Source organism: Podarcis erhardii (genome assembly GCF_964252035.2).
Source record: "Podarcis erhardii genome assembly, chromosome: 9".
Classification (NCBI taxonomy): Eukaryota; Metazoa; Chordata; class Lepidosauria; order Squamata; family Lacertidae; genus Podarcis; species Podarcis erhardii.
In genome coordinates, this window is record NC_138512.1 from 18059367 (window position 1) to 18074238 (window position 14872).

The 14872-nt window shown below is 43.9% G+C and overlaps 1 protein-coding gene across 3 annotated transcripts in view; it reads right to left on the reverse strand.

Annotated features, from left to right (window-relative positions):
* ARAP2 (ArfGAP with RhoGAP domain, ankyrin repeat and PH domain 2) overlaps positions 1-12844 on the reverse strand; it is a 129865-nt gene extending 117021 nt beyond the window's left edge. The window contains exons 1-3 of one of the 3 annotated variants that reach the window (XM_081875613.1): positions 12612-12843; positions 10551-10721; positions 343-1396 (exon numbers count right to left, since the gene is read on the reverse strand). In XM_081875613.1, coding sequence (XP_081731739.1) covers positions 343-1232 — 890 coding nt within the window. In that variant the 5' untranslated portion in view covers positions 1233-1396; positions 10551-10721; positions 12612-12843. Of the gene's footprint in view, positions 1-342; positions 1397-10550; positions 10722-12611 lie in introns of all 3 variants that reach the window. The other 2 variants (XM_081875614.1, XM_081875612.1) reach the window with 2 other exon arrangements.
* Positions 12845-14872: the final 2028 nt, after the last annotated feature.

Below are 14872 nucleotides of genomic sequence, written 5' to 3' on the forward strand. Positions count from 1 at the left end.
CCATCACCATCCCTGTTCTTCAACTCAAGAGCTCAGTCAAGAGTTGCAAAGCAAGAAATTCCTGGTTCAAATATTGAATCAGCCATGGACACATTGGATGACCATAGGCCTCAGGCTCTCTGTCTGGAAATACACAGATTATTATTGTTAATAATAATAATAATAATAATAATAATAATAATAATAATAATAATACCCCACCCATCTGGCTGGATTTCCCCAGCAACTCTGGGGAATAAAACTGACTAACCTTTCAGAATTGTAAGGATTACTGAGAGTGTACATGAAGCACATTGAGCACTCCAAAAGCACCACAAAACATAGAAATTTATTAAAGTTTACCTCATCAAAGCCTTCACCGCTGAGGAAGAGCCAGGTATTTTGGGAACAGGACGGTGCCTGAGCATGAAGGAGCGCGTTGGCCTAGGAGTTCCCTTTGTACTCTGAGTACAAGTGCGGTACAAATCGTTCTCTATCATTTCGCCTTTAAACTCAAAGAGCGGGGAGTCTGGTGGAGTATCGGACAAGCTTTCCGGCTCCGAAAACTTCAAGCGCTCATCTCTGCCAGACTTCATTTCAGATGAAGAAAAACCAGAGGACAGAAATGATGTTTCTTCCTGTGTGTTACCTGGCTGAAAATCGATGGCTTCTGAGTGTACTTTTTCGCTGAGTGAAAGGGGTATCTTTTTGGACATCACATTTTTCACTGCATTCCTCGGAACAGAGGAAACATCTGTTGAGCATTTCAAGTCCTGACAGGATGAGCTAGGAGAATCCAAACCTGAAGACACGTTGTCTTTGACTTCTAATGACTCATGGTCTGAAAGTTTGCTATTATCTTCATACGTGTAATTACTGCCACAAGCCTTATCTGCCCATTCACTGGGTATCCAGCTTGTTTCACCGCTGTTTGGATTTAGGATGTGTGTGCTGGAACTGCAGCAAAATGGCTGCAAACAGCTATTTCCCAACTCTTCGGCATCATCAGTTTTCTGGCTTTCAACAGGCACAGATTTTTCGAGCATTTTTGCAAACATGACCTCCAACTGCTTGAGAATCCTTCTGCGGTGCCCAGTAGGAGTTATTCCAATTTGTTGAAGCACACTGTTGTTTATCCCCACACAGTCTCGCAAAGCATTATAGCCGAAGTCTTGGAAGTTCTGAAAGTATTGCCCCAGGTTGATGCTCACTAGGAATTCTTTTATATCCACATCAACGTCCCTGAATGACATACTGGCAACTTCATTCCTCACTTTCAGAGCTCCAAAACAGCATACAGTGCTATCCACACATATTCAGAAGCGAGACAAAATGCTTCTTTAAGCCCCCTGGACAGAATGAAATGTCTTCCACGAGCAGGAACAGCATATATAAATTCAACACACACCTTCAAATCCTACAGTGCGTGGGGAGGAAAAGAATATATGTATTAGAAAGGGACTTCATAGTCCAAGTTCAGCACTTTTTTATTGCTATAAATAAAGAACTTGAAGCCCTTTGAATGCTTTGGTTGTGGAGTAAGTATCATCACAGAGCAAATAAGCATCTGGGCTTTTATTTTGTGCCAGAAGATTTTAAAAACAGATATCAGATATGTGCTACTTTTCCTCTTAACGTTGGCTCCCTAAAGCTTGCACAATTATAGAAAATGACAAGAACGGAGTGAACACAAGCTTGCAATTAACCATTCGCCTGGTTGCCTGGGGTGAGGAGGTACCCTCTCCAAGCATTTATAAATTGGAAGAAACTGAGTTCTCTTTTTCTTCCGACAGGCCGAGTCTTAAACAAATATATATTAAGGAGGGAGGGCAAGATGCTTAGGGGTGTGGGGAGGGAGTCTTTCGGAGATTTCATAGAAGGTTGCAACTAAGCAAAAGCTCACGCAACCAAAAGAGCTGTATATGGTTTTCCTGTTCCCCTTGACTCCACTTCCTCTTAATATTATTATGAATTTGTGGGTGCCAGACCAGTTTGTGGGTTGGGGGGGAGAGAGGAAGTAAGCTGTATGTTCACAGATTCCATTGCTGTAATAGCCAGGCCAGCTGGAGTGATGGGCCATTAAGAGAACAGAGAAAAGGGGGCTCTGTGCCAGGTGGTAAATGGGTGGGGGTCCTCTTGCAGCTCTCAGTTACTTAGAAAGACAACAGCTAGACTGCGGCAGCTAGACTGCTGACTGGGAGTGGCCGCCGAGACCACATAACTCCAGTCTTGAAAGACTCCCAGTACGTTTCCCAGCACAATTCAAAGTCTTGCTGTTGACCCTTAAAGCCCTAAATGGCCTCGGCCCAGTATACCTGAAGGAGAGTCTCCACCCCCATCGTTCAGCCCAGACACTGAGGTCCACCTCCAAGGGCCTTCCGGTGGTTCCCTCACTGTGAGGTTACAGGGAACCAGGCAGAGGGCCTTCTTGGTAGTGGTGCCCGCTGTGGAATGCCCTCCCATCAGATGTCAAGGAAATAAGCAACTATCTGACTTTTAGAAGACATCTGAAGGCAGCCCTGTTTAGGGAAGTTTTTAATGTCTGATGATTTATTGAATTTTTAATATTTTGTTGGAAGCCAAGGTCAGAGAAAGACTAGGTTGGTGATATCCACGTCCCATATTGATCACCCAAAACCTTCTCCAAACTCGCTACCACTTCACCCTGACACATCCCGATCCTGGCAACTGGTAGAGCCACTGACACACAGAAGGTGCTGCTGCTGCTCCTGCCTGCCTCTTCCCCACCCAGCACACAGCTGCCAACTTCAACCTCAGACCCAGAGCCGTCTTTCCCATACAGCTTAGTGGTTTGGTGCGCAAGGGCACCAGCCTCTCAGGGGCACCCCAGCGAGAGTGGGTGAGCTGCACGGCCTTGCTGGCAGCCTCCCCTTTCCCTGTACACGCACCAGCTGCACCCCGTCAAACATATGGCTGGAGAGCATGCAGCCTCCTTCCCAAGTGAGCGGCATGGGGGAGAGGTGCGCACCCCCCTGCCCCATGGCTGGCAGTGTGCAGCTTCGCTCCCCCCACACTATCCATGGTAATTTGGGGGCACTGAGCGGATATTTACACCCCGGCGCCGCATCTGCTAAAGACAGCCCTGCTTAGACCCTCCAAGTGTCCCTATTTTCCAGGGACAGTCCCCAATTTACAGAAGCCTTCCCAGTTTCTGATTTGATCCTGGAATGTCCCGCTTTTCCTTAGGACATCCCTATTTTCATCAGAGAAATACTGGAGGCTACGCAAATCTTGGTGAAGTCATAATACTGCACCAAGGGAGAGAGGATGGGGAAAGAATGTGAGTGACCTCTATGGGGCACTTTTGGTCTTTAAATACAGTGGTACCTCAGGTTACATACGCTTCAGGTTACGTACGCTTCAGGTTACAGACTCTGCTAACCCAGAAATAGTGCTTCAGGTTAAGAACTTTGCTTCAGGATGAGAACAGAAATTGTGCTCCAGTGGCGCAGCAGCAGCAGGAGGCCCCATTAGCTAAAGTGGTGTTTCAGGTTAAGAACAGTTTCAGGTTAAGTAAGGACCTCCAGAACAAATTAAGTACTTAACCCGAGGTACCACTGTATTACGTCTGCAACCAGCCACAGACTCATAGAATCGCAGAATTGTAGAGTTGGAAGGGACCGCAAGCATCATCTAGTCCAACCCCCTGAAATGCAGGAATGGTTCTGTGATTCTTTGAAAAAAGGATCGTTGGCTGCAATCACAGCCAATCCAACATTTGCAGGTCCCTGATCATCAGAAAAAATTATTTCATGGGAAAGATCCAGTTACGATCTTAGTCTTGGGAATCATGGGTGCAAGCACATGATTTGATTACAGGTACAATGCAGACTGCAAAAACAAAACACTAAGTTTCTTGCTAACTCAGTACAGCTTCCCCAGTAATGACCAACTTCTTTAATGCCCTATTGTGCATCGCTTCCCTCTTTTATGGAAAAGAGGCAGGTCCTAACCTGTAGCAGTTTGCAGAAGGGTAGGTAGTGATTGAAGCAATATAATCATAAGTCTTTAGGAAGTACCTGAAATACTTGCTTCTGCCCCCCCCCCCATATATATTATTTAAAACATGGGTAGGCAAACTAAGGCCCGGGGGCCGGATCCGGCCCAATCGCCTTCCAAATCCAGCCTGCAAACAGTCCAGGAATCAGCATGCTTTTACATGAGTAGAATGTGTGCTTTTATTTAAAATGCATCTCTGGGTTATTTGTGGGGCATAGGAATTTGTTCATTTATTATTATTTTTCAAAATATAGTCTGCCCCCCACCCTTCAAGGTCTGAGGGACAGTGGACCGGCCCCCTGCTGAAAAAGTTTGCTGACCCCTGATTTTTAAATTCTTGATTGAGGATTCAAACAGCAGCCACGCAGCACTGCTTCCGAAGATCACAGTCACAGAGACCAGCCTAGCTATCTAGTTTAGCTGCCTAAGAGAGAAAGTGCTGCTCAAAGGGGGAGATTCTATGGCTTCCACTTGCTGCATCTCAGCTCCCAATGGCTAGAATTATATTCTTCATTGCCTTGGCAATGTTGGCAGCCATATTTGTAGGCTCCTGATAAGGATGCAAGAAAGCAAAGATTTCCATTTCGCCCTGTGTTCATTGCACACAGTGCTGTTTGCATTCCACTACAGTGCACCTTCGGGCATAACCTTTATTATTTGTGGCAGAATTTTACATGGCTGATTGCATTATGAACATGTTATTCCACACCATTCATTTCCCAATGTAACGGAAATGGAATGCATGGGGTGGGGGTGGGGTACCATAATCAAGTTCATATAATTTGAAGAACTGAAAACAACAAAAGCGACTACCTATTGAAATCATTGAATTGATTTCTGCTCCGGACATTAAATGAATAAGTGAACATTGACCATTTTCCACTAGAATTCTCTGACATCTCTAACTCCCCAGAGAGGCTTACCTGGCACCTTCATTACACATCTTTAGGCACCAGGCGAAAACATTCCCCTTCTCCCAGACTGATTAAACAATCTATGGGCTTTTAAATTGCAGGTGGGGATATTATTTTGTTTGTTATGTTGTGTATGTTTGTGATTTTATGCTGCAAACTCTCCTGTGATCCTCAGGTCAACGCCAGTATATAAATTAAAAATTAAATAAAATAAATAAATAAATAAATAGCTCCTGAAGGCATGGCTGCACATATAAGATTGTATATGTTTTATATGAACCCAACTGTATCTGCACAGCTCTCCTTCCTCAATTCTTTTTTTTAAAACTAGGATTCACGCAAAGAGGCCTTGCACAAGACATTATCATATGTGTATGATGAAGTTGCACACTGCCAGGGTGAAGAGGTTATGTAGCCTAGGAAAGTTTATCAACCGGTTTGAAATTATCAGCTGATGATGGGTAGCTAACAACATCAAAGCATCCTGGTTTATCATCACTCGGTTGTGCAACAGTGCTTCCCTACTAGTCATGTTTGCATAGAGCTCTGATTGTTCAAGTTATTTTTAATGGTTTACTGCATTTTCATTTCATTCCTCAACAGCATCTATATATCCAGTTATTAGGATACAGAAAAAGCAAGCAAAATATAAAACACTGTTTCCTTGAAACATAGCTTTAATATATCCAAGAGTATGCTCTGAACTTTGCAAGGAATCTTATCCCAAGACTGAAATGGCATCACTAGTTTAACATGAGATGTATATAACAAAAACCACAGCTATTTATTATGTTTATATCTTGGCTTTCCACTAAGGAATTCAAGGTGGTGTTATTTCATTCTCCTATTTCATATCCTCCTAACATTTCTCCAATGAAAAGAAGCAGTATCTTTTTTCTATTTTTTAAAAAAAATGTTTAGGGGTACTCTCTTTTTGACTCAAGAAAATCACCGTTTTATAGTTCAAATCATGAAAAATAAAAACAGTAAATGGACAAAAGTACAAAGATTCACAAAATGTTTAGGGGTATGCGTACCCTGGCGTCCCCCCACAAAAAAAGCACTGAAAATAGGAATGTCCTATTCAACAAGAAGAATTTTATTATTTATACCCCGCCCATCTGACTGGACTGCCCCAGCCACTCTGGGAGGCTTCCAACAGATATAAAAACATAATAAAACATTAACAATTTTATTTTAAAAACCCTTCCCTAGTATATAAGGCTGCCTTCAGATGTCTTCTAAAGGTTGTATAGTTACTTATCTCGTTTAGAAGAAATCTGAAGGCAGCCTTGTATAGCAAAGGGGGGGGGGGGTTTATGCTTAATGTTTCATTATAACTCTATACCCTCCAGCATTTCTCTGCTGAAAATAGGCATGTCATAAGGAAAAGCAGGACATTCCAGGATCAAATCAGAAACCGGGATGGCTTCTGTAAATCCGGGACTTTTCCTGGAAAATAGGGACGTTTGGAAGGTCTGCTATTTTATCCTCACAGCAACCCTGGGAGGGGTAGATTAGGCAGATCGAGGCTCAAGAATAGCCAGTGAGCTTCACGGCAGAGTGAGAATGTGAAGCTGGGCATACATACATAGACCTAGTCTAACACGCTGGCCTCTGATGACAGTCATGCGAAGCAACTTAGGCAGCACACACACATGCTATCAAGGACCAACATGTATGTGCAAATGAGCTATCATGAATCTAACACACCAGGCAGAACATGCTCTGAATTCACCTTCCACACAGTGCCCCGTAAGGAGGGAGCAGCTCTGAGTCACCAAATATTGTACGCGCATGTGTGAACCAGCTCTGCTGCTCCACTGAGGATGAGGCATAGGTGCCAGAGACTGCCATACACCCACCTAAGAAACATTAAAAATATTACTCAGCAAGATTGCTGCTCCACCCCTCTCTCTCTCTCTCTCACACACACACACACACAGAGGCGTTTAGAGTTTCTGGCACTAGTGCAGGAAAGGAATGACTTTATCAGCCCTACTGGCAAACTCAATTTCACACCATCCCACCCATGTAACTGAAGAGCCTTTTATTCCCCTGACAACGTTTAGGACATTGCTTGCAGAACGTATTTGCCAGCTCTGATAATCAGAGTCATTTGATTGGTAACCATGACACCCGCCTTCTTTTCATCTCAGCCCCTCCCTAAGAAGAAAGCAATTATTCAGCCTGCACTAATTCTCCTTCCCACGTTTTCAAGCTCAGCAAACCGGCATCTTACTCATTACTTTTTATAATGGATTTTAGAGAGTCGTGGAAAGAAGGCTGCTGATTGAAATTAACCCAGCTATACAGCTTTCGGTATGGCTTGCAGAGTTTCTAATGGTGCTGTCTCGTCTTAGGCAATGCTTTGAAGAAAAGTTCAATGGTGCTTGAAAACACAGGGAAATGTGCTTCTTCAGTTGTGGGGTTCCCACAATATATAGGAACTCCCATTATACGCAAGCAGGCAAACAAAGTGCAAGTAGACAAATAGGTACCACTCTGGCAGGAAGGTAAACGGCGTTTCCGTGCGCTGCTCTGGTTCACCTGAAGCAGCTTTGTCATGCTGGCCACATGACCCAGAAGCTATACGCCAGCTCCCTCGGCCAGTAAAGCGAGATGAGCGCCGCAACCCCAGAGTCAGTCATGACTGGACCTAATGGTCAGGGGTCCCTTTACCATTAAAGTCTTATAAAGTGAAGAAGTCTTTCAACACAGATGAAAGCTAGATTTCATTTAAATGCGCTCAGGGGCCCTCAAACACAATACAGTTTGGGAGCTTTCAAAGCTGCAATTTATGTTCCTGCACCTATTCCCATGAACAGGTTGAGGCCTGCTCCCAAGAGGTGCTAAAACCTGACTGTTGAAAGGTGACTGAAGTTAGCAATCAGATTTTTTTTTAAGAAAGAAAAGGAACGGTGTCAGTTATGCTTTGGAATGTGTCACCCATTGGCAAGCACATTTGAATGCAGAAGATGCTCCCAGATGACGTCAGCTAGAAACTCCTGCTATACTCCTGCGGGTCTGATTCCTTGGTGATTGTGCATTATCTAGTTCTCATGTTGAGAAAAACAACAGTGCTCTCTATGTCAGCAGTACCACCACACATTATCTCTGATCACCACCATTTTCGTAAAATAAAAGCAAGAGGGAAAGGATAGGAAGGCCTTCCATTTCAGCCCATTCCCTGGAGCAGAGCAAGTACATACAGTATTATGTTTTTGTATATGCTGGAAGCTGCCCAGAGTGGCTGGGGCAACCCAATCAGATGGGCGGGGTACAAAGAATAAAAATTATTATTATTATTATTATTATTATTATTATTATTATTATTATTATTAAACTTGTGTCAGCCACACAAGGGCAATGACTTAAGACTCCACCATTCATTCCATGTTATATTAAAGTAAGGTAGATGTCTCTGTGATAATCTGCAATGTGCATTTGACTATCTGACTTTTAGAAGACATCTGAAGGCAGCCCTTGTTTAGGGAGGTTTTTAATGTTTTATGTTTTATTGTGTTTTTAATATTTTGTTGGGAGCCACCCAGAGTGGCTGGGGAAACCTAGCAGATGGGTTGGGTACAAATAATAAATTTATTATTATTATTATTATTATTATTATTATTATTATTATTATTATTATTGATGAGGCAGCTTTATATTGCTTTGCTTAACTCTCCGAGAAAGGCCTTTGATTCCAGTTTCCCAAACTTGGGTCTCCAGCTCTTTTTGGACTACAATGCCTAACATCCCTATCTAGCAGGGCCAGTGGTCAGGGATGGTGGGATTTGTAGTTCAAAAACAGCTGGAGACCCAAGTTTAGGAAACCCTGCTTTAGCCTAACAGAGCTGCTCCACTGCCCTTAGACCACCCAACAAAACACCCTCCATCACAAGTCCACCACCCATCGCAAGTCCTTGGGCCAACAGCTATCAGTGAGTGAAGCAACACTTGGGCTTCTATCAGTCCTCGCTTGGTCACAGTGTTGGCAACTATCTGGGAACGTGTTAGTCATGCAGGTGACATTCAAATGCTGGCAATGACTAACTCCCATGTCCATGTGACAAGTACATGAAGTAGAAAAGGAGTTAGGCAATCAGTCCAGAGAGTGACCCAAGCAGATGTGTTGACTGAGGAGTCTAGTAGATTTTAGAGTTGCATACCATGCCATTGCAATCAGCTATCCAAAATCACCCGGTTTGGCACTATCCTATGTACAGTTGTTCAAAATTAGGAGTGCTCAGTAAAACATGCAGCCACCAGGACCATGTAACACCGGTCCTGAAAGTCTTACATTGGCTCCCAGTACATTTCCGAGCACAATTCAATGTTTTGGTGCTAACCTTTAAAGCTCTAAATGGCCTTGGCCAAGTATACCTGAAGGAGCAGGTAAGTAAGAACGGTAAAGGACCCCTGGATAGCTAAGTCCAGTCAAAGGCAACTATGGGGTTGTGGTGCTCATCTTGTTTTCAGGCCGAGGGAGCCAGCGTTCATCCACAGCTTTCCCAGTCATGTGGCCAGCATGACTAAACCGCTTCTGGTGCAACGGAACACCGTGACGGAAACCAGAGCACACGGAAACACCATTTACCTTCCCACCACAGTAATACCTATTTATCTACTTGCACTGGTGTGCTTTCAAACTGCTAGGTTGGCGGGAACTGGGACAGAGCAATGGGAACTCACTCCATCATGGGGATTTGAGCCGCCAACCTTCCAATTGGCAAGCCCAAGAGGCTCAGTGGTTTGGACCACAGTAGCACCCGCATCCCTCTATACCTGAAGGAGCATCTCCACCCCGTCATTCAACCTGGACACCGTGATCCAGCATCCTGGCAGTTCCCTCACTGCGAGAAATGAAGTTACAGGGAACCAGGCAGAGGGCCTTCTCAGTGGTGGCACCCACGCTGTGGAATGTCCTCCCATCAGATGCCAACAGAGATGAGTAACTATATAACTTTTAGAAGACATCTGAAGGCAGCTCTGTATAAGGAAGCCTTTTAATGTGTAATGTTTTGTTATGTTTTTTATCTATCTTAGAAGCTGCCCAGAGTGGTTGGGGCAACCCAGTCAGATGGGTGGGGGTACAAATAACAAATTATGATTATGATTATACTCTGGATCAGCAGTTCCCATTTCACACATGTGGCTCCAGTAGCGAGGAGAAGAAAATGGATGAATTCTTGGTTCAAACACCACTGGGACATCTATAGCATGGAATGATGCAGCCAGGAAAAGAGACACAAACTTACGGATTACCTCCACTTAATGCCTTTAAACATCGGCAGCAAATCTTTATATGCTGGCCACATGACCCAGAAAGCTGTCTGTGGACAAACGCCAGCTCCCTCGGCCTGAAGCAAGATGAGCATCACAACCCCATAGTCACCTTTGACTGGACTTAACCCTAGAGGAACATCTGCAAAGGGATTGCTCCATTGGTCTCAGGCCTGTCAGCAACCCAAAATACACCACCCACATCCTGATTCAAGGTGTTTATTAATAAAGGTCTTATCTGTCCCATGAGAAAGAGCTTATAACAACCACATGTTGATGCAAGCTGAATACTGAGGTGTATTTCTCAATGAACAGGGTGCCTACAACAATGATATGGGAGTTTTATCTACTTACCTGGGAATAAGCCTCATTCAGCTCAATAGGACTTTATTCAGAGTAGACCTGCCATGTGTACAATTGCACTGTTAAGCATTTCCTCCGACTTTCAAAACATGTCAAGGGGGGTGATATTTGTGGCCTCTGAGCAGGGCAACATGTTGAAAGAAATCCCAGGGAAACTAATCCCTGAAGAGGAACAAACAAGAATTAAAGAGACAGCTCCCTGTGAACAAGCAGCAACTCATCTCAAGAGCGGAGATTGCTTAAGTGCTGCCACAGCGTGCAGCAAAACTGTAGGCTGAGCTCTCTGTACCTATATCCCATATGAATGGTACTGCTCAGTACAACAGGTTCACATACAAGTAAAAAGCTTTTTGAGAATACAGCCTCCCCGCCCCAAAGATAGTATGTAGAAACAGCAATGTGGGGACTCAATAAAAATATCACTCTGCACATGCTCAAGAAGACTTTCATATATCCATACTGTATTCTCATACCTACAGAACCGCCTCTCCTGGTATGTCCCACAGAAGAACTTACGGTCTTCAAATAAAAACATCTTGAAGGTCCCAGGCCACAGAGAGGTTAGGCTGGCCTCAACTAGAGCCAGGGCTTTTTCAGCTGTGGCCCCGATCTGTTGGAACGCTCTGTCACAAGAGACTAGGGCCCTGCGGGACTTGACATCTTTCCGCAGGGCCTGCAAGACAGAGCTGTTCCCCCAGGCCTTTGGTCAGGGCAAAGCCTGACTTCCTCCTCTGGCAATCTTCACAGAATCTCTAGCCCAATGGTTGCCATCAATTTGATTTGAATTAATTTTAGAATGAATGATTTTAGAATTTTGTACTATTTTATTGTTGTTAGCCGCTCTGAGCCTGGCTTCGGCTGGGGAGGGCGGGATATAAATAAAAATTATTATTATTATTATTATTATTATTATTATTATTATTATTATTATTATTCTGGCAGTGCCATAAGCAGATGCCATGGCTGAGCCCTGGAGAACCACAAAATAAATTAAACCCAGGCCGCCATTAGCCAGTCAGAGCAGAACTGTGTTCAGCTTTCAGATACACCAATTGCAGCAAGTCTCCAAGATGGTTGGAGAGACATGCTGCAACTTGCAAATTCTATTTGTTGTTACCTCACTGCCCAACGTGCAAATACCAGAAGCAGGAGCCGCCAACTTATTTTAATTGTCCCGTTCCTCTATCTTTACCTTCACATAAGGAAAGGGCTTCACCTGATTTCTGAAAGAAGGGTGGAAAATTCTACACATGAAGGGGCTCAATAAAAGTATATTTCAATAAGGTAGCAGCTCTAGAAACCATTGTAAACTTTGAACTAAGCCATGAACTCTCAAGCTGCTTTCTTAACCTTCAGCTTTTCCCTACAGTTTTGGGATAATCACAGCAGCCTTCCTACTTTACAGGCTTGTTGTAAAAGGTATTGATATTGGGTATGCAAAGAGCTTGAACGCTCTAAATCAAAAGAAGCTATACTCCAAGCACAGTTAATAAAAGTAAACAGGGGACTCATTCGTGTGTGCAAATTTTGAGGGGGAAATCCAGATTTTTATGTAGAAATCTAAATTTCCTATATTGCCCAATGGCTGCTAATCTATGGCTCATTTAATAATAATAATAATAATAATAATTTAACACTAATAGTTTTGCAATTCCGCACCGCAAAGTTGACTGAATCCCTCAGCCGTGCCCTAAATTAGACCATCTGCAACATCACTGTAAACAAGCTGCCGCTTCTCATTAAATGTGGCATTCGTCTCGTTAAAGTGAGCGACTTTTCAGACCCTCCAATGGGAACGTAAGAATGGAAACAAGAAACGGAGGGGTTAGGTGAATGTTTCCCTCTGCGGCAATCCCACGGGTTAAACGCAAGTCAGCATTTCCCGGGACAGAGGTTAAGGAAGTAGGTCGGATTCCAAGAAAACCCCCCAAACATTGGGGGGGGGGGGACGACTCGCTGCCAGAACAACCTGGTGGTGGTTTTCTGTTTTCCATTTCCCCTTTTTTCTTTCTTTTTAACCCAAATCCACCCGCCCCTTTTTTGCAAACTTACCCCAAGAATTCGGATCCCGCAGGAAGCGAGGAACTGAACTTTACGCTCGCTTTCTCTTTTCTTTTCCTTCTCTCCGCCACTCCTTCCTTCTGATTTGCTAACTGGGCTTGGAGAGGCGCTCCTGCAAAGGGCTAGCTGGCCAGGCACGCAGGTAGGCAGGCAGGTGAAGGCGGAAGAGGCACCTGGAGCAGCCGGACTGGAAGCGCAAAGGCTGCGGCGTCGCCAGGGCGCTCTCCTGCGCGCAGGGCCCGGAGAGGCGGCGGCAGCTGCGGCTCCTCCGTGGGGCGGTCTCGTTCGGCGGCGGAGGGAGGAAGCGGAGGTTTTGCAAGCTGCAGAAAGTGTGCTTGTCCTGCCGCTTTCTTGCTGGCCCTGCGTCTGTTGTTCCAGCAGAATTTCTGCCTAGAATACCAGGCAGAAATTCAACTGGTGAAGTTGTTTCCTCTCCCTTAAGGTGAAGGGAGAAACTTTCTAACGCGGAGTAGGTGAACTTGACTAAATTATTATTTTTCAATTTAATCTTTATTGGTTTATAAACAATACAGCCAATGCCCTTGCAACACCAAAACACCAAAGCATTACAAGCAGACCACCACCAACAGCAAAAAGGACAATGTATCTCGAAAAGGAAACAATAAAGTTTATTCTCCTCCCGACGACTTCCGACCTCCTCTGCGTGGGTCCTTTATTTCCTTGTTAACTGCATCTGTTTTTCAATAAACTTAACCAATATTGCATGTTGTTTATATTCTTTTTAACCGGAGTTTTTACAAGAGGTATTCAAAGCATATTAAAGATTTGACGTGGGGACAATGTTCTTTTAGGATATAGGAACTTTTTTTCCTGGGAGGAAACCCAGGGGGACGCATACCCCTAAACATTTTGTGAATCTACGTTTGGCCTCATTGAGGGGCTGTATTTCAATATGAGTAGGAAAATAAGAGTACCCCTAAACATTTATTTATTTTTTAAGCACTGGTTATGACCCTCGGGGTCCCTTTCAACTCTACATTTCTGTGAATACCCTCCTTTACTTCTTGGATTTTGGTGTGCCAGAAGCTGCTGATTAAAACAGCAATCCTAAATCATGCTTAGTTTAGGCTGTGGTTGACACTTTACAAACCTAGGAGTAAGCCCAATTGAATTTAATAGGGTTTTGCTTCTGAGTAGACAGTGTTAGGATTCTGCTGATAGTAATGTGGTTGGGTAAGTTTACACCAGGCACCCCCAACCTGTGGCCTTCCATATGTTTTGGCCTACAACTCCCATGATCACTAGCTAACAGGACCAGTCGTCAGGGATGATGGGAATTGTAGTTCAAAACATCTGGAGGGCCGAAGTTTGGGGATGCCTGGTTTAGACGCTGGGCTAAATGGTCCTCACTGGCCTCCTTTCTCTATAGATGATGATGTATATTACTCCACTTGCTTCAAAATATGATATGCCAGCCCTGCTGTGTTTTGAACTGAAATAAAAAAATTAAGGCCTTATATATATAATAAATGTTCATAAATGTACCAAGCAAACACGTACATAAATATATAAACAACATGTCTGAAGCAACACAGGAAAACAGCTCTGAAACCATTTTGATGACCAAATGATTTCTCTGCAAGGTCAAAGGAAAATGGAAAAGCCTCCCCATTGTCTTTTCATTCACAAATCCTGTCTAAAGGGTATGTCTGTGTATGAATAGGGTGAGCCTGTGACCAGGCTCAGGAACTAAGTATTTATCATTACAAAAGACTGGCCAGGTTCCCCAGGGTATCCAATCAAGTAAGCATTAACAGGTAACCTGCCAGACAGGAGGTAAACAACACACTCAGATTTCTGCTGCAGACCACCCTTTATATGATGTATCTGGGGGCGGTCTTGGACTCTAGGGTGGACAATTTAAAATGTCTATATAAGGGCAGGGCGGGCACACCTTTGTTTTGGGTCCTCCTCCTTCTCCTGCGTGTGAAGGGGGCACCCTGTTGCAACAGTTCAATAAAGATCAGGCTTACTAGCTGCATTGCTTCTCAATATTCTCTGGTTGGCCTCTGTTATTTTCTCCAACCGATGGAGAACCTGCAAAGGACTCTATAAGGGCTCCTGTGTCCCCCATAAGGGAATAAGGGCAGATTTTCATTTATTACAGAACCCTCTTGCTCATTCTGCTCAGTGGGACCTGGGACATCTTCCCTGAAATCCTTCCATGATGGCAACCTTAATAATAATAATAATAATAATAATAATAATAATAATAATTATTATTATTATTA